The 19,776-nt window shown below is 36.2% G+C and overlaps 1 protein-coding gene across 2 annotated transcripts in view; it reads right to left on the reverse strand.

Moving 5' to 3' along the window:
* The window catches only part of SLIT2 (slit guidance ligand 2), a 386,109-nt gene that overhangs the window by 35,482 nt on the left and 330,851 nt on the right, over window positions 1–19,776 (reverse strand). For both annotated transcript variants that reach the window (XM_012531743.3, XM_012531741.3), the window contains 3 exons: window positions 8,807–8,931; window positions 8,575–8,672; window positions 7,175–7,314 (listed from right to left, as the gene is read on the reverse strand). In XM_012531743.3, coding sequence (XP_012387197.1) covers window positions 7,175–7,314; window positions 8,575–8,672; window positions 8,807–8,931 — 363 coding nt within the window. The remainder of the gene's footprint in view (window positions 1–7,174; window positions 7,315–8,574; window positions 8,673–8,806; window positions 8,932–19,776) is intronic.

The raw sequence follows: 19,776 nt of genomic DNA on the forward strand, positions 1-19,776 counted from the left end.
AAAATATTTAACTTCGTTTCAAAATAAATAAATCCAAATTAGATTGAATAAGCCTTGGTTAAGCTAAATGGTTGTTCTGAACTCAATGGGCCCTGCCTATTAACTAAAGAGCAAATAGGATCTTTAAAATGTTTTCTGAGATTCAAATGCATTTAAGAAGGCTTTGAGAGGTTGGAACATGAATGCAAACCACAAAATATAATTAGGCTGCCAAAGTCCTCTCTCTAGTTAAAAACGACTGCAAGTATGAGTGCAGCTATATTGACTTTGACAAAAAAGACCTTACACAGCTTGAGGCACAATTAATGAGAGAAGGAGTCACTGTTATTAAGAGATCATGACAATCCAAAAATATACAAAAAACCTAAAAAAATACAGCCAAATTCAAGAGTTCTTCAGTATTCAGTATTTCCTTACACTTCAATGTAGAATAAGAGGGTAAAGAGAACCAAAGACTTATTCTCAAATAAAGCCTTTCCATTGGAAGTGAGCATGGCAAATAAAATGACAAAATAATAATTTTTAAAAAGACAGTAAAACTGTCTTTTTACTGAAAAAAGACTGAAGACCATGAGGGGGAGGAATTTCCTTCACACATATAACTTACTTTAGGTAGAATTTTCTTTATCAAAATTCCGTAAGAATTCTTCCGTCATTAGGAATGATATCAAACCATCTACACCATGTCACTGTAGTGATGATGGTTGGAACTAAATGATCCAAAACTTAAATTTGTCCTCTCTGACAGCCCTTGATACTTCTGGAGTATAGACATATAACATTTTCAAGTGTTTTCTTATACATTCTTCCATGTTATTCTCAAACATCTAAAGGAGGTGGGACAGATGTCATTAGACTGTGACAGGCCCCACAGTTGATAAATTTTAGTGCCAAGAGAGAAATTTTAGCTTTTCCCGTTAGCTTCATAAATTCATCAGTATCCCACCTGCCCTATGTGATGGAAGGTAGGCTAGTCATCAGGGGAATTAATTAACTAATTGTACAGACACCGATTAGGCACTTTCTTTTTTTCATGTGTAGATAAAGTAGACTGCCTGTCTGCACCTGAATTTTGTTTTCTTTACAAATACACCTAAGGGTCAATTACTTACAGCCAGCTGAAGAGACAGCAGAAGAAAAGCTTATTTGGCACAAAGGATTAGCCAGAGCCACTGTGGATGTGAAAGGATGCCAAGTCTGGAAGATGGCAGCAAATAAGAAGGGACTGGTTCCAGGGGAAGGTCTCCAAATTACAGCGCAGGCCTTGGGGCCAGTTAGACACTGGTTTGACTCTAGATCCCTACTTACAAGGTATGTATCCTTGGGTAAGTACTTTGTCACTGTTTTACACAAGGTATTGCTCAAGTCCTTATTGCTCATATCTACAGAGTTCTTTTTAAATTAACAATATGTCAGCTAATAACAGAGTTTCTTTTTATTTAAGAAAATTATGCTGGGTGCTGTAAAGAAGTTGAAATTTCATTTCTAGTTATGTTTTGGATTCAAATAATAGAAAACGGTTTGACTGCTTTTTAAAGCAAATTCAGTCAGCAGCAGATTATTGAAAATAAGAGACTTCTTTTATAAAGATAAGCATGAGGTTTAGTCAACACATGAAACCATGTGGTGATGTAAAACAATATCATACTGCCAAGCTTGCTCCCGAGAGTATATATAACTATTTAAGGACACTTTCCTGTGACAGAATAATTGCCATCGTGTTTTCTGAGATAGAATCGGACCTTAGACATCTCTGCCCCAGACCACCAACTGTTTTAGTACTTGTAAAAGAGGAAAGATGACATTTTACCAAGGATGGTATTGGATGCATTAATCCACAGAGAATGTACAGACTATATTTTTTACATTCCCAAATAGGACATATTTTTTTTTCATGTTTTTTAACTTAACTCTGCACATAGTAAGTGTAAGTGACTAAACACAGTAAATCATCTGAACAATGCAACAGAAAAAAAAAAATGAAGTCCTTAGCAAGAGGAGACAGAGCTGCTATACAATATAGTCCATGTTAGCCCTATAATCATACTGCTAATGCCTTACATACAACTGCAACTGTCAAGACAAGCACCCTTTTACGATGCTGTGCATGTACTTGGCACTTAAAGACTCTTGGTAAGCTGAGTGAAAATACAATGTTATTAGGTATAATTCTGAATCTTTAAGATGAAAATTTAACAAAGATTTCATGATGATTCCCCAGACATGCTGATCACCCTGAGCGCTACAGGACTTCCTTTCCTGGGTCTTGATGTATTTGGAAAGCCATGCAGACCATAAAGTGTCAATGGTTAGATACGGCTCTTTTTATGTTTTAAAAACACTGCCTAGTACTCGTGACATTCTATGAGTTTGACAATGTCATTTTATAAATCAACCTCTTGGGCTTCGTAATTTTTATTTTATAAAATGTTTTAATAAATGTATATATCTTTTAATACTTTTCATGTTTCAAATTACTAAAGATATTAATTTAAAGTTATGGGAAAATTCTCACTATTTAAAATTTTTTCTAGCTACAGCCTATGTACTGTACTAGATGACATGTTTTTCATGATAAAAATAATACATGTTTGGGATACTTTTAAAAAAGGAAAAGCATACAGACAAGTAGAAACTAGAAAGCATTAGTCTTGATTTTTAGCCACTTCTTCTGCCCACTCAGAGAATTTCTTTCACAGTCTTCCAGAAATTGGTAAAGTGCATTTCAGATACCCTCTTTATACTGTTTGGCATAGCTATCTACATATCAAGGATCTGAATGACTGATTTGACATATTGATCTCAGATTTCATTTTTGTCAACATTCCTTTTACCATGTCCACACCATGAAATCTATGTAGCTCTGAAAGAAAGAGGGAAACTAAAATAAAATAATAGACTTAAAAGGCAACTAACCTTTTTCCACCTCATTCAGATTAGCAGCTGGCAGCAACAAAGACAGAAGAGACAAAAGACGTTTTACATTGCAGTACACAGCGGAGCACAGGAAGCCAAAGCACAGCATTAACAACAGAGAAGCCCAGGGTGAGAGAGCAAACTGAAGCAAGGCTTAGATTTCTTACCTACAGCCGGGCCAAACGCACAAACAAGGAGAAAATGAGGTAAAAGGCAGATGCCATCACAGGCAGCAAGAGATCTGTGGCTAAACCGGTGATTTAACAACAGGCAACTTTACTTTGTAAGATGTGTACATAATGGTTTGTGTGTGGGCATTGGAGATTTGGAGAACAGAGAGATAATGGTACAAAATGGAAAAATTAAAATGTTCTGAAATTTTTTTCCACAAAATACATTCTAAGCCTTTACACACCCAACTTGTATGGAAACTTTCATTTACTGAATGTACGCCATCCCATTAAGCAATACCCCATGGTTGAAATGTGATCAATTTTGTATCATCTTTGAATGTGGTCCTGTGAGAAGAGGGTTAATTAAGAAACATAGTCTTGACACAGCAGATCCAGGGTTCTGGCTCTTAGGAAACATTCAAAACCACATTTTTCGATGCAATACCTGAATTCATACCAGAGCTTAAGAAAAGGTGTCAAGTTTTTCAACATCGCAGGGGGGCCACACTTACAACGTTCACTTTTGTAAGTTCTGGGCTAGTGCAATTTGAGGAAGTTTTTAAAACTTTACTTTCAAGAAATGCCTTATTTTTAGAAAGGATATAATATTGATTTTAAAAGAATGACCAACCATCACCAAAAACACAATCTCTCAAGCTACTATTAAAACCCTGGAGTGAATTTTTAAATTATTTGTTTAGCAATTTCAGTGTCTTATTAATCCTTAGCACAGTGATTTTAATTTAGAATCATAGTGAGTTAAACTTCTCAAAAATTAATCTTGTCTGAAGAATACTAGCAATCAACAGTCATATGTTATACATAGGACAGACGATGGATTGAATTAGGTAGAAAATAACAGTTTGGATGCTTTCGGTGGGGAGGGGATAGTAACGGCTACATAACAGAAAAACAATACTGACCCTTAAAATTTATGTTGTCAATCCCTGCAGCAGGAAAGGACAGAGTTTTGTCCTATAATAAATCAATAACTATTTACTGTGAAGTTCTGGTTACATGGGCTTAAATAAATTTAATAAATTTCTCAACAGTGGTTCATTTTATTTTGAACACATGTAGCCATGTTTTACAGCCTGCCCGTCATATCATGACCTCTCTGTCAGACTGATTACAGATCTTTGAATTTTCTCTATTAACATATCATATCCATTCTGATTCTTAACGTGGGTGCCAAATGTAAAAACTTTCACCATCTTAATTTACAAGTTTTTCCTATGAAGTCTTATTTGTTCCTACTAGAGAGTTCATTTTCTCACTGAATGCCTCAGAGATACAGAGTAAAAAAAAAATCTCCAAACAGAAAAGCAACTTATAACTTGAATGATTTTTAAGCAGTGACAACATTATTATATTCTCTGAGCACAGTAGGGGTTCTGTTCCAAGATCTCATGCTCATTAATCAGATTCCAAGCTTAAATCAAAAACAATACAGCCACGATATAAGAAAATGTCTCCCTGACTGCAGACTTGGATGAAGCAGGATATAAAGCTCTGGAGTACAATTTATAACCTCCTATAATTAAAGGCCATTTATGTGCCACTGATTTCAAAATCTGCAGATGGTTGTTTGATATTTTGTAAATGAGTTCATTTCACATATGGACAAAAATGCTACAGCTAATAGATGATTTACAAATATGTCTGATTTAGCTATCTGCTCTAATGCCAATTTGCAAAACTCTTCACTTCCCACAAAACCCAACCCAAAGTTATAGTGATAGTATCTTCATGTTTTGTATGCTATGAACTTTCTATAGAGTGCAATGTTTATCCTTAGCCTGAATTAAGGCAAACTGATACCTGCAATAGATATGACTGAAAAAACCAGAGGAGTCTCCATTCTTGTTGAGCACCAAACGGCCCTTGACAAATAGTCATGGCAGGTTCCCACATGATAGCTTTTATAGATGTCACGTTTTGGCTCTAAAGTGGTTGTGCTAATAAACTTTGGAGTTTTTTGGATGTGTTTCAAAGAAAGAGATCTGACACAGGGAAATGAAGCTTCGTAATACTTTTCAGAGGAAGTTGCACTGAACTGAATCATTTTAGGATGCAGAAAACGTGTTTAAGAAGATCAGGTGTAGGAAGGGATCTTGGAAAACAAAGGGAGAGAAGGTAAAACAAAGACTCAAAGAGATGGATAAGGAATGACGTAGAGCACATCTAAAGCCAAAGGCGGACCCAACCAAACCAACGCAGAAGAGACTGCCACTTTATGTAAATTATCATGGAAAAGGTATGAAGCATCTGAATACAGCAGTGCTGTCAGGTCTAGGTTTTCATTGGTAAGGGGATATAGAAAAATTCCTGGTTTCTGTGCTCAGGAACACATTGGCTAACCAAACTGTGCTGGAAATACTCGGATCCAATTTGTCCTGGTCAGAGTAGGTTAGTTTAAAGAGGTCTCTGACATTAAGTGAATTAAGTTCTCCCTATAATGATCAGAACAATGACAGGATAGAGAACTGTCTCTAAGAAGGTACTAGCTACAGATTTTGGTGCAAGCATTGGGCTGCTTGTGTAAGTCTAAATTAGCCCATCCAGAAAAACTCAGATTCTCGGGGTAGCTCCAAGGGCTCGAGAATCAGTGCACTCAGGCTAATGGCATGTATGTGAGGTGTGACACAAGTAAAACTCGTGTGAATGTCAAAGCTACGTAACACCTAAACTCTTCCTAGCTATGTTAGAATGGGTGCATATTAGACATACTTGCTATCCTTAATTAATGCAAAATAACAAAGAATTCAAATTCTGGCCATTAAGGAGTCCAAGTGCTATATATATATATATATATATATATATATATATATATATATATATAAAAAAATAGAGTAACGTGATACATGCTAAAATTTCTACTGGAAACTCAGTATATTACTTCGTATGGCATCAGGTACTTCACTGGTGTGAAAAAAAAATCATACCATAGAAAAGGCAGCTGCAGAATCTCTCAAACAGACGCGGGATATCAGAACAAAAACTCATTATTCTATTTAGCATCTTCCCATCAAGAAAGTACCTCTTAAAATGCAAAGTTTGAGTATTCCATAAAAGCTTAAATTTCAGTGCTTTTCTAACAAATCCCTGGGAAAATTAATCATACAGATGTGCTTCCATTTTTCATGTCTAGAGATGTTAACCTCAGTCATCCAAGTAGCTATTTTACCCTCTGATATTCTTAACTATGTATATGGAAATAAATACAATTAATGAAAAATACCCAGCCGAATGAAAACAGTAACTTTGAATAGAGTGACAGAATGTACTTCTCCATTTTTTCTTACAAATAAAATATGTAACATTCTCCTTTTCTCTACCAATTTTAAAACTAAATGGTTTATTAAGAATGTAACTATGAAGTTTCTTATTCATAGCCACAAAAATTGATCAAAATAGATATTCTGACATAATAAGTAAGTTGTAAACTTGATGTTGACTTTATAGCAAATTGGTTTATCCAGGGCAGAAGTTTAGCAGTTTGGATAGTCTCATGAGAGTTACCACCTTTATTCCTGACATTTTTATCAAGATAGAAAAAAAAAAGGTGGGGTGGGGGGAGAATGGTCTGATAAGATTACCCAAAGCGATCAGTATCTTCCTAATGCGATCTATTTTGAAGGACATGAGTTGCTACATGCAAACACTCACTGATGAAAAAACAAGTATGGACACAAAGAATCTCAAATGCTTGGTTATTTTTTGCCTATGTAAAGAAATGCTCCCTTTTCACATATGTATCGGTGGGTTGGTCTGCATAGGAAAAGTGCTTTGCATGAAAATGTCATTCAGTTGTGGGACTAAAAGCTTCAGTATGATAACTTCCTTTGTGCTGGAAAGTATTACTTTATGATGGATGCTTATGTTCTAACTGAGCTCCCCAGGACTTTTATTTGGTTGGCTGAAACCATCTTTAACTCCGTCTGTTATTACATTACAGCTAATTTCCAAAACACCTATCAGTTATTGAATAATACAATGGTCTACTAAACACATGCAGCATAGTGCCAGTGGTGCTTTCAAACAGATACACAGATTGATGGAATAGCATTTCCTAGTCTTCCTACCTGTGTACTCAGGTGGGCAAAGGCATGTGTAGTTATTAATTCCATCGACGCATGTAGAGTTATTTTCACAGTCATTATCTTCACAGTCATCAACATTGATTTCACAATTTTCTCCTTCAAATCCATCAGCACAAATACACCTGAACGCCAGGGGAAGAAAAGACAAAAGACACCTTCCTATATTTCCAAACCATATGGTCTAAATATTGAAAAAAACTAAATACACTCATCAATTACAGAGCTTTTAACGACAAGAAATTGATTTTTTAAATGCTTTTAAATGACACATTGTAAGCATCAATTTAAGTTAATATCCCCCAAATCAGAAAAAATTTGAGAAAGAAAATTTATGCTGGCTGCAAGATGGCAAATGGCCCCATGGTCCTATAAGTCAATAAATCCAATACATTTGCAGGTTTAAAAAATGAGAAAAGTTTACTCTACAGCCCTAGATATCTTAATCTCTAGTTGTGTTCTAATAAAATAATTCATGCGTATTTGCTCATAAATGAGGAGGAATGATTCTGATTTTTTAAAAATTACACTTACTAACTTATGTGTAATGTTCTTGATGTGTCAAAGCAAAAAAGAAATCTAAAAATAAAACTTTGTCTTCCTTGCAATTATAAAATATGAATATTCTCTTTAACTCTCAACAAATACAATTTTTCACTGGCATAATACATTGTACCTTTCATCTTGCTAGGCATCAGAATAATCTTTGAGTAAAGGCTTGATGAAAAAGAGACAACTTCATAACAGAAGGCAGAAATGAAGTATATGTATTATAAAAAGTGGTATTTCTAACAAGCTTTAGTAGTAGATTAGCATTCTTATGCGAAGTTATTAGTTTTCATTGTAAGAACTCTGTTTCATGATTCATGAAGTAGATCTGAAGTAACTGTACTGTATGATTAAATAACTCCCGATTAAAAATGTTCACAGCATGTTTGTCTACACATACTGTGGCTTGAAAATGAGTCATTACTTTTCTGTTTCAATGGGACCCACATCTTATCATTACACACAGTCTGTTAAAGCAACACACAAAACAACAGATGGATATATGCCTTGCAGTAGGGGACTATTTGACTATTAATTAGCGTAACAGAGCCACTAATTTGTCTTGACCTAATCTGACTTGATTAGTTCCAATGTACGCATGTGCGTGTTTTTAAATTGCTTGGCTTTGTAGCATCCTGAGCTGAGAATACTGTAATGTCTCAATTTGTTTTTATATTGAAATATCTCTGCAAGGGACTAATACATACTTTCCTTATGAACAGAATTTCTGGTACTCTTTTCAAAACAAAGCCCTTGGATTTAAAAAGGAAAAATGAATCTTTGCTTATTCTTGCTCCAATACGTCAGACACAGAAGATCACAGACCAATGACCTACCAGAAGCCATCTTTTTCTCCTTCTTTTAAGTGGCAAGTTCCTCCATGTTTACATGGGTTACTGATGCATGCATGAATTGGAACATCACAGTCCTGCCCCTGGACAAGGAATGGTCAAGTTGAGTGTAAATAAAGTAGTTCTCAGCACATAGAGAAAGCACAACAGAATAATAAAGACCCACCAAGGAAAGCTACGTTTTCAGATCTTGGTTCCCACAACAGCTTCTACTTACCTTGAAACCATATGGACAGGTGCAGCGATAAAAGTCAACTGGATCATTGTTACAGGTGCCATCATTTTTACATGGATTTGATAAGCAGGGATTACATTTAGCTAGAATATTGACATCTACAGGACCTAAAAATTGATTGAAAAATATGAGAAGTGGATGCTTTCTGTTTTCAGTTCACTTAAAATTATTTCAATGCCTTAATGTAACAGTACATTTTGTATAAAATTATTATTGGTCACATATCCATATGTGTTTCTCTTCCATGACAAAACCAGAAATCAGCATCATCATAATTATCTTTAAGAACGCAACAGGAGGCCATCTCATTGGGAGTTAATAGTGAAACTCTCTCATGTCAGAGTAGGGCTCTGAGTTGTGAGCTTAGGTAGTTAAGATCTGACATTAGTGATGCCAGCATCAAAGGGTCAGTCCCCTCATTAGCTGACTAGCTAATGCGGATGCTTTCCATGGCCAGTGCCTGCAACTTAACTCAGGCGGCTGGTATGGAAAGCCATGGATCCCAAAGAGGACTGTGGGTGTGTGTGCTAGGGGATGGGTGGGCAAGGTTTTGAATAAGTACAAACTCAGGAGACCTTCAAGATGGTGGAGGAGTAAGACGTGGAGCTCACCTTCCTCCCCACAAATACATCAGAAATACATCTACATGTGGAACAACTCCTACAAAACCTACTGAATGCTGGCAGAAGACCTCAGACTTCCCAAAAGATATATATATATATTTTCTTCCTTTTTACTTTTTGTGAGTGTGTATGTGTATGCTTCTTTGTGTGATTAAGTTTGTATAGCTTTGCTTTTACCATTTGTTCTAGTGTTCTGTCTGTCCTTTTTTTTTTTAGTATAGCTTATAGTGCTTGTTACCATTGGTGGATTTGTTATTTGGTTTGGTTGCTCTCTTCTTTCTTTCTTTCTTTTAATTTTTTTTATTTTTAATAATTTTTCATTTTTTATTTTAATAACTATTTCCTCCCTTCCTTCCTTCCTTCCTTCCATCCATCCATCCATCCATCCATCCATCCATCCATCCATCTTTTTTTCTCCCTTATCTTCTGAGCCATGTGGCTGACAGGGTCTTGGTGCTCCAGGCAGGTGTCAGCCTTGTGCCTCTGAGGTGGGAGAGCCAAGTTCAGGAAACTGGTCCACCAGAGACCTCCTAGCTCCATGTAATATCAAATGGTGAAAGCTCTCCCAGAGATGTCCATCTCAGTGGAAAGACCCAGTTCCACTCAATGACCAGCAAGCTACAGTGCTGGACACCCCATGCCAAACAACTAGCAAGACAGGGACACAGCCCCACCCATTACCAGAGAGGCTGCCTAAAATAATAATAAGGTCACAGACACCACAAAACACACCACTGGATGCAGTCCTGCCCACCAGAAAGACAAGATCCAGCCTCCTCCACCAGAACACAGGCACTAGTCCCCTCCACCAGGAAGCCTACACAACCCACTGAACCAACCTTAGCCACTGGGGGGCAGACACCAAAAACAATGGGACTATGAATCTGTATCCTGCGAAAAGGAGACCCCAAACACAGTAAGTTAAGCAAAATAAGAAGATAGAGAAACACACAGCAGATGAAAGAGCAAGGTTAAAACCTACCAGTCCAAACAAATGAAGGGGAAATAGGCAGTCTACCTGAAAAAGAATTCAGAGTAATGATACTAAAGATGATCCAAAATCTTGGAAATAGAAGGAAAAAATACAAGAAACATTTAACAAGGACAGAGAAGAACTAGAGGGAAAAAACCAATGATGAACAACACAATAAATGAAATTAAAAATTCTCTAGAAGGAATCAATGGCAGAATAACTGAGGCAGAAGAACAGAAAACTGACCTGGAAGATAAAATAGGGGATATAACTACCACAGAGCAGAATAAAGAAAAAAGAATGAAAAGAATTGAGGACAGTCTCAGAGACATCTGGGGCAAAATTAAAAACACCAACATTTGAATTATAGGGGTCCCAGAAGAAGAAGAGAAAAAGAAAGGGACTGAGAAAATATTTGAAGAGATTATACTTAAAAACTTCCCTAATATGGGAAAGGAAATACTCAATCAAGTCCAGGAAGTGCAGAGAGTCTCATACAGGATAAATCCAAGGAGAAACACACAAAGACACATATTAATCAAACTATTAAAAATTAAATACAAAGAAAAAATATTAAAAGCAGCAAGGGAAAAGCAACAAATAACATACAAGGGAATCCACATAAGGTTAACAGCTGACCTTTCAGCAGAAACTCTGCAAGCCAGAAGGGTATGGCAGGACATATTTAAAGCGATGAAAGGGAAAAACCCACAACCAAGATTACTCTATACCAGCAAGGCTGTCATTCAGATTCAATGGAGAAATTAAAACCTTTACAGACAAGCAAAAGATAAGAGAATTCAGCACCACCAAACCAGCTTTACAACAAATGGAACTTCTCTAGACAGGAAAGAGAAGGGAAGGAAAAGACCTACAATAACAAACCCAAAACAATTAAGAAAATGATAATAGGAACATACATATTGATAACTACCTTAAATGTAAATGGATTAAATGCTCCAACCAAAAGACATAGACTGGCTCAATGGATACAAAAACAAGACCCATATACAGGCTGTCTACAAGACACCCACTTGAGACCTAGGAGCACATACAGACTGAAAGTGAGGGGATAGAAAAAGATATTTCATGCAAATGGAAATCAAAAGAAGCTGGAGTAGCAATTCTCATATCAGACAAAGTAGACTTTAAAATAAAGACAATTACAAGAGACAATGAAGGACACTACATAACGATCAAGGGATCAATCCAAGAAGAAGATATAAATATTGTAAATATACATGCACCCAACATAGGAACACCTTAATACTTAAGGCAAATGCTAACAGCTATAAAACAGGAAATCGACAGTAACACAATAATAGTGGGGGACTTTAGCACCTCACTAACACCAAGGCACAGATCATCCAAAATGAAAATAAATAAGGAAACATAAGCTTTAAATAACACAATAGACCAGATAGATTTAATTGACATTTATAGGACATTCCATCCCAAAACAACAGAATACACTTTCTTCTCAAGTGCTCATGGAACATTCTCCAGGATAGATCATATCTTGGGTCACAAATCAAGCCTTGGTAAATTTAAGAAAATTGAAATTGTATCAAGTATCTGTTCTGACCACAACGCTATGAGACTAGATATCAATTACAGGAAAAAAAATCTGTAAAAAATACAAACACATGGAGGCTAAACAATACACTACTAAATAATCAAGAGATCATTGAAGAAATCAAAAAGGAAATCCAAAAATACCTAGAAACAAATGACAATGAAAACACCACGACCCAAAACCTGTGGGATGCAGCAAAAGCAGTTCTACGAGGGAAGTTTATAGCAATGCAATCCTACCTCAAGAAACAAGAAACATCTCAAATAAACAACCTAACCTTACCCCTAAAGCAATTAGAGAAAGAAGAATAAAAAAACTCCAGAGTTAGCAGAAGGAAAGAAATCATAAAGATCAGATCAGATATAAATGAAAAAGAAATGAAGGAAATGATAGTAAAGATCAATAAAGCTAAAAGCTGGTTCTTTGAGAAGATAAACAAAATTGATAAACCATTAGCCACTTTCATCAAGAAAAAAAGGGAGAAAACTCAAATCAATAGAGTTACAAATGAAAAAGGAGAAGTAACAACTGACATTGCAGAAATACAAAGGATCATGAGAGATTATTGCAAGCAACTATATGCCAATAAAATGGACAACCTAGAAGAAATGGACAAATTCTTAGAAAAACACAACCTTGCGAGACTTAACCAGGAAGAAATAGAAAATATAAACAGACCAATCACAAGCACTGAAATTGAGACTGGGATTAAAAATCTTTCAACAAAGAAAAGCCCAGGACCAGATGGCTTCACAGGAGAATTCTATCAAACATTTAGAGAAGAGCTAACAGCTACCCTTCTCAAACTCTTCCAAAATATAGCAGAGGGAGGAAAACTCCAAAACTCATTCTACAAGGCCACCATCACCCTGATACCAAAACCAGACAAGGATGTCACAAAGAAAGAAAACTACAGGCCAATATCACTGATTAACAGTGATGCAAAAATCCTCAACAAAATACTAGCAAACAGAATCCAACAGCACATTAAAAGGATCATACACCATGATCAAGTGGGGTTTATCACAGGAATGCAAGGATTCTTCAATCTACGCAAATCAATCAACGTGATACACCATATTAACAAATTGAAGGAGAAAAACCATATGATCCTCTCAAGAGAGGCAGAGAAAGCTTTTGACATATTCAACACCCATTTATGATAAAAACCCTGCAGAAAGTAGGCATAGAGGGAACTTACCTCAACATAATAAAGGCCATATATGACAAACCCACAGCCAACATCATTCTCAAGGGTGAAAAACTGAAACCATTTCCTGTAAGATCAGGAACTCTTGTTCCACTCTCACCACTATTATTGGTTGTCCATGCTCACCACTATTATTCAACATAGTTTTGGAAGTTTTAGCCACCACAATCAGAGAAGAAAAAGAAATAAAAGGAATCCAAATTGGAAAAGAAGAAGTAAAACTGTCACTTTGTAGACGACATGATACTATACATAGAGAATCCTAAAGATGCTACCAGAAAACTACTAGAGCTAATCAATGAATTTGATAAAGTAGCAGGATACAACATTAATGTACAGAAATCTCTTGCTTTCCTACACACTAATGATGAAAAATCTGAAAGAGAAATTAGGGGAACACTCCCAGTTACCATTGCCATGAAAAGAATAAGTTACCTAGGAATAAACCTACCTAAGGAGACAAAAGACCTGTATGCAGAAAACTATAAGACACTGATAAAAGAAATTAAAGATGATACAAACAGATGGAGAGATATACCATGCTCTTGGATTGGAAGAATCAACATTGTGAAAATGACTCTACTATCCAAAGCAATTTACATATTCAGTGCAATCCCTATCAAACTACCAATGGCATTTTTCACAGAACTAGAACAAAAAATTTCACAATGTACATGGAAACACAAAGACCCTAATAGCCAATGCAATCTTGAGAAAGAAAAATGGAGCTAGAGGAATAAGGCTCCCTGACTTCAGGCTATATTACAAAGCTACAGTAATCAAGACAGTATGGTATTGACACAAAAACAGAACTATAGATCAATGGAACAGGATAGAAAGCCCAGAGATAAACCCACACACCTATGGTCACCTTATCTTTGATAAAGGAGGTAAGAATATACAATGGAGCAAAGAAAGCCTCTTCAGTAAGTGGTGCTGGGAAAACAGGACAGCTACATGTAAAAGAATGAAATTAGAACACTCCTAACACTATACACAAAAATAAACTCAAATGGATGAAATACCTTAATGTAAGGCCAGACATTATTAAACTCTTAGAGGAAAACATAGGCAGAACACTCTACGACATAAATCAGAGCAAGATCCTTTTTGACCCATCTCCTAGAGAAATGGAAATAAAAACAAAAATAAGCAAATGGGACCTAATGAAACTTAAAAGCTTTTGCACAGCAAAAGAAAAAATAAACAAGACAAAAAGACAACCCTCAGAATGGGAGAAAATATTTGCAAATGAAGCAACTGACAAAGGATTCATCTCCAAAATTTACAAGCGGCACATGTAGCTCAATATCAAAAAAACAAACAACCCAATCCAAAAACAGGCAGAAGACCTAAACAGACATTTCTCCAAAGAAGATATACAGATTGCCAACAAACACATGAAAGAATGCTCAACATCACTAATCATTACACAAATGCAAATCAAAACTACAATGAGGTATCACCTCATACCAGACAGAATGGCCATCATCAAAAAATCTACAAACAGTAAATGCTGGAGAGGGTGTGGAGAAAAGGGAACCCTCTTGCACAGTTGATTGGAATGTAAAGTGTTACAGGCACTATGGAGAACAGTATGGAGGTTCCTTAAAAAACTAAAAATAGAACTACCATATGACCCAGCAATCTCACTACTGGGCTTATACTCTGAGAAAACCATAATTCAAAAAGAGTCATGTACCACAATGTTCATTGCAGTTCTATTTACAATAGCCAGGATATGGAAGCAACCTAAGTGTCCATGACAGATGAATGGATAAAGAGGATGTGACATATATACAATGGAATATCACTCAGCTATAAAAAGAAATGAAATTGATTTATTTGTTGTGAGGTGGATGGACATAGAGACTGTCATACAGAGTGAAGCAAGTTAGAAAGAGAAAAACAAATACCGTATGCTAACACATAGATGTGGAATCGAAAAAAAAAAAAAAAAAAAGGTTCTGAAGAACCTAGTGGCAGGACAGGAATAAAGACGCAGACGTAGAGAATGGACTTGAGGACACGGGAAGGGTAAGGGTAAGCCGGGACAAAGTGAGACAGTGGCATGGACATATATACACTACCAAATGTAAAACAGATAGCCAGTGGGAAGCAGCCACATAGCATAGGGAGATCAGCTCAGTGCTTTTTGACCACTTAGAGGGGTGGGATAGGGAGGGTGGGAGGGAGGGAGATGCAAGAGGGAGGAGACACGGGGATATATGTATATATATAGCTGATTCACTTTGATATAAAGCAGAAACTAACTCACCATTGTAAAGCAATTATACTCCAATAAAGATGTTAAAAAAATATAAAACAAATAAATAAAAAAAAGAAAAAAAATTTATCAGTGCAAATAAAAATGCAATAATGTGCACCTGCCCTGAAAATATTAGTCCAGTACTGTTATTTTCATACAGGAGATACAAAACACTGCCACTTTTATGCTTAGGACAAGAAACCGAAAATGAAATCTTCATTATATCCTCCCTCATGTCCCTTCAGTTCAATTTGTTAGCACATTAGCACAGGCACAAGATGAGTGAGATTTCTGTGTCTTCCTTGTCGAGAAGAAAATACTGCTGAAGCGGACTCTACTTGCAATCTCACCTTTTGGGATACACATTAAAAAAATGTCATAATCCATGAAAGGTCTAGATTAAATGCAGATTCAGTTGAAGATACATTCCTTTGGCCACACATATTTGTTCCACAAGTGGCTAAAAATGTAGATATTGTACCATCCTCAATAAAATTATGTTCCATTGATGCTACTTTTTGCAATGTTTGTGAGAGTGCACTAGACTGCCTTTTGGCAACTGTCTGATGAATACACTCTGTCAGAGTGACACTTTTATATTTAAAATACAAATATTTTATAACATAAACATTAATTATATTTTTGCTTTCACCATCAATCTCTCTGTAGTTCTTTATCCTCACTGGAATTAGCAGTGATAATTCTAAGTGTATGTCTCACCACACATAATTTCTAGCAAGGTTATCTGAGGCAGCTGTATGGCATCCCTCCCCTGCCCCTACTCTTCTACCACTGCTCTAAGCTTCAAGGTACCTCCACCCAAAAAGCTGTATGACTTCTGCTAATATAAACTTCCTTTAATCAAAATTTTCTACAGATTAGAGACCAACAGTAAGCTGTTGGTCTACTTACAGAAACTCATATATGAAAGAAAATGTGAAGTAACATGGTGGCCATTAAAACTCTTCATACCTAAATATTCCCTTACCCTAGGAAATACATATTCATATAATGGTTTTGGAGTACAATCCAAAAAAGGACAGCATTCTATACTGTTCAGTTTTCCTATTAACAAAAACCCTGAAATATGTTTACATAGACATTCCTGTTTCTTTTTCAACTATTTGGAAATAAATGACAGTTCTGGGGATCGCTATTAATGGGAAGGGTTGGTGTTTGCTCCCAGTGACACCTCAATCACTAGGGGAGGCCTTGCCTGTATCTCCTCTGCTTTTTCTTGGTACCAGAAAAACGAAGGCAGTTGTTGTATCAAATTACAGTTGGGAAATTGCTGGGATTAATACTGAAGTGAGCCATGTAGAAATTTAATTTCTCACCCTCCTCCAATGTATTTATCAAATAAATTTAGCTATTCAGTACATTGGGGAAGTAAATGTAGCAGTTAATTAGAGCAGTATGTTAAATTAATGTCATACCCCACAATAAATGGCTTTGTGTTTGCTAAGATGATCACACTTAGAATCAGCACTAGGAAAGGAAATATCTAAATGGTAATGGATTCCTGAGCTAGGCTAGAAGAAAGAAGACTCTTAGAACAAAGGCATAGGGTGAAGCAGCTAAGAATGTACGCCAGCAAAACAGCACGTCAGCAAATGCAAGGACTGTAAACATTCATCTGGCTACTTCCCAAGACCTTGAGGAAAATTGTCTTTTAGTCTAATTCTGTGCTTTCAACCTCAAAAGACTGTAGTTTGAATGAAGGGGTTCAGGGTTGGCAGTTTCTAAGTTTATTCTGTGGAATGTGACATTTTTCAAAAATTATGTTTGATTATTTAGATGAGAAGCTCGAGATTGTTTTAGAAAAAAAACTGGGTATGTTTTGAAGAATTATTTTAATAGAGTATGCAGATAATGAAATTGCCAGGCTGAAGCAGCCTCTGTCCAGTTTTTAGCACAGTCGAGATTTATTGAATAAATATCCACTGAACCATATTTGATTAATAAGCACTATCTAATTTCTCCACTTTTTTTTCCAGGACCAAGTTTCATTTTTAATATAGCACGTCTGCTCAACTATTTTCGGTATCTGCAATTTCTTATGGGTATGTGAAGGGAGATTGTTGCTCTCCCATACATATTCAGTTTAGCTACAAGAATCAAAATAACAAGATTTCTCATGTGCACAGGCTTCTTCTGATAATTTCCTAAACCCACAAACTGTTCTGGCGGCATCAGGTTGAGGAATATATAAAATATTGAATTCTAATTTCTTCAGCTTGGTAAAGTTGACTACTAATAGCTACCATTCTATTTGCTTCTCCTTTTTTCAAATCCCTCTTTTAAAATCAATTTTTCAAAGATAATTTCTTATTTCTAGCACTTGAGTTTGAGTGAAAGGTAATTCAAAAGATGTTTCTGAATTATAGAAATTCCAAATAGCAGCGTCCTCCGATATGTCCAAATGTCTTAAAATGGTATGATTTCTTTTCCTATTTAGATTATAATTCCACCTAACTAAATGTTCTTCTTATAATGTGATTTTTACATCCACTTGGTTTATCTAAATCCATTTATTTTTACATTCTAACCCCTTGGAACTATATCCTTTGTATCTGGTTCTCTTCTCTCATTCGTCTTCCGACCCATATTTTGCTTCTCGTCTAAGTCTACCTTCTATCTTGTCTTTGCCTTCAATCTGTGGTTCATTTTCCATCCGGGACAACTTCTCTGAGACCCTTTCTTGCAAAGTTCTTATTCAAGGGTAATCACATCTTTAATCTGTTTCTATAACAAGGAGATAATATCAGAGCCAAAGGGATATGCTAAAGTCAAAATAAAATGGTAGAAGGGTTAGTATAGTTCTCTAAGAGAAAACCAACACGTAGAATCTTGCACACTTGATTGGTCCCAGATGAAAAGAAGATGTCCAGGAACAAGAAATAGACAAGCTCTTATCATAATGCGTAGTAATCTTAGGAAGAGAATCAGAAGTCAACCAGGCCAAGTTAGTGATCTAGATGTGTTACTTAACTGTATGGAATTAGGAGAGTAATGGCAGTCATCTCAATGGGTTGCTTTAAGCTTTAAATGAGATGCTAATGAATTCTGAGCACAGAATATAGTGAGAACAAGCACAGAAGCCACAGAAAGTTCTGACACTCTTTAAAGCCTAGACATCCAAAGAAGGCAGGGGCTGGGAGGGACATAAGTGGTTTACTTAAAAGGAGAAAAGAGAGTAAGTCTTCCTCTGTATGTTTGTTCAAATTTTAGCACAAAGGCAAATTAGAGCTTGCTGTTTATTCATTCATTGCAAGTTCACTGAGTACCTTCGGTCTATGCCAGGAGCTTTTGAAATCTGGAAAAACTGTAGGGGCTATTATTAACTAAAACAAGGGAAGGTGGAAATGGGCACCGAGAGATAATTTCCCATTGGGTAACGACACCTAGAGTTAATGATTTTATGTTTTTAAGGACTGCAACTGTGATTTGTAAATCTGGCGAGGACAACCACGAGGAATAACAGCACACAATTAAGAAGGAGAGGTTCGTTTTGTTCCTGCAGTGATGCTTGGCAAGGAACTAGGACTTGCTTGCTGATACAACTTCACCAATCTTCAAACTTTCTTTCTTCCAAAAGCCGGTTCCAAGAAGTGTTAAATTATTGCCAAGACATTAGCCCTCAGAAGATGTGTGCCACAGAGGAGAAAGATGTCGCAGAGGAGAAAACAAATCTAGCTTCCTGAATACAAATGTTTACTAATGTCACTGAAATGAAGGCCAGTCTAGGATATCTAGATTGATTTAAGATTAGGTCTTGACTTAAGAGAGTTCTCTAGCATCAGCTATATGGAGTGGAGTTGTGTTTAGCTTAATAATTCAAAGGGAAAACGAGCAGAAAGTTTGGTTACCAATTTGTCTTTGTCAGTTACTTTAACTTTGATGGAAGAACTGCTGGACTGCAAATCCATTAAAGCTTGTGGGCTGACTTGCTTACTTGACTCAAATCACTAGCTATGCACCTCACACTAATATTGCCACCCACTGAGAATTGTATCTCACTTTGACTTATGACTAAAAGCTCCAAACACAAATTTCTAACTATATCCCAGAGTCTGCCTTCATTCTGGTGTCCCTTGGACACATGAGTCAAATAGTAGAACCCCCTAGTACTGCCCTTGTATAAAGTCAGATGTACATCAAAGACAACTCAGAAAAAAACAAAGGGCGATATTTGATATTGGGCATAACTAACTAATAGTTCAGTAATAGAGACATCTATGGATCAACTATAGGACAGTTGCAAGAGAATGTGGAAAATGGGAAAGCATATTTTGGAATAT

The sequence above is a fragment of the Orcinus orca genome, chromosome 4 (assembly GCF_937001465.1).
Source record: "Orcinus orca chromosome 4, mOrcOrc1.1, whole genome shotgun sequence".
NCBI classification, from domain to species: domain Eukaryota; kingdom Metazoa; phylum Chordata; class Mammalia; order Artiodactyla; family Delphinidae; genus Orcinus; species Orcinus orca.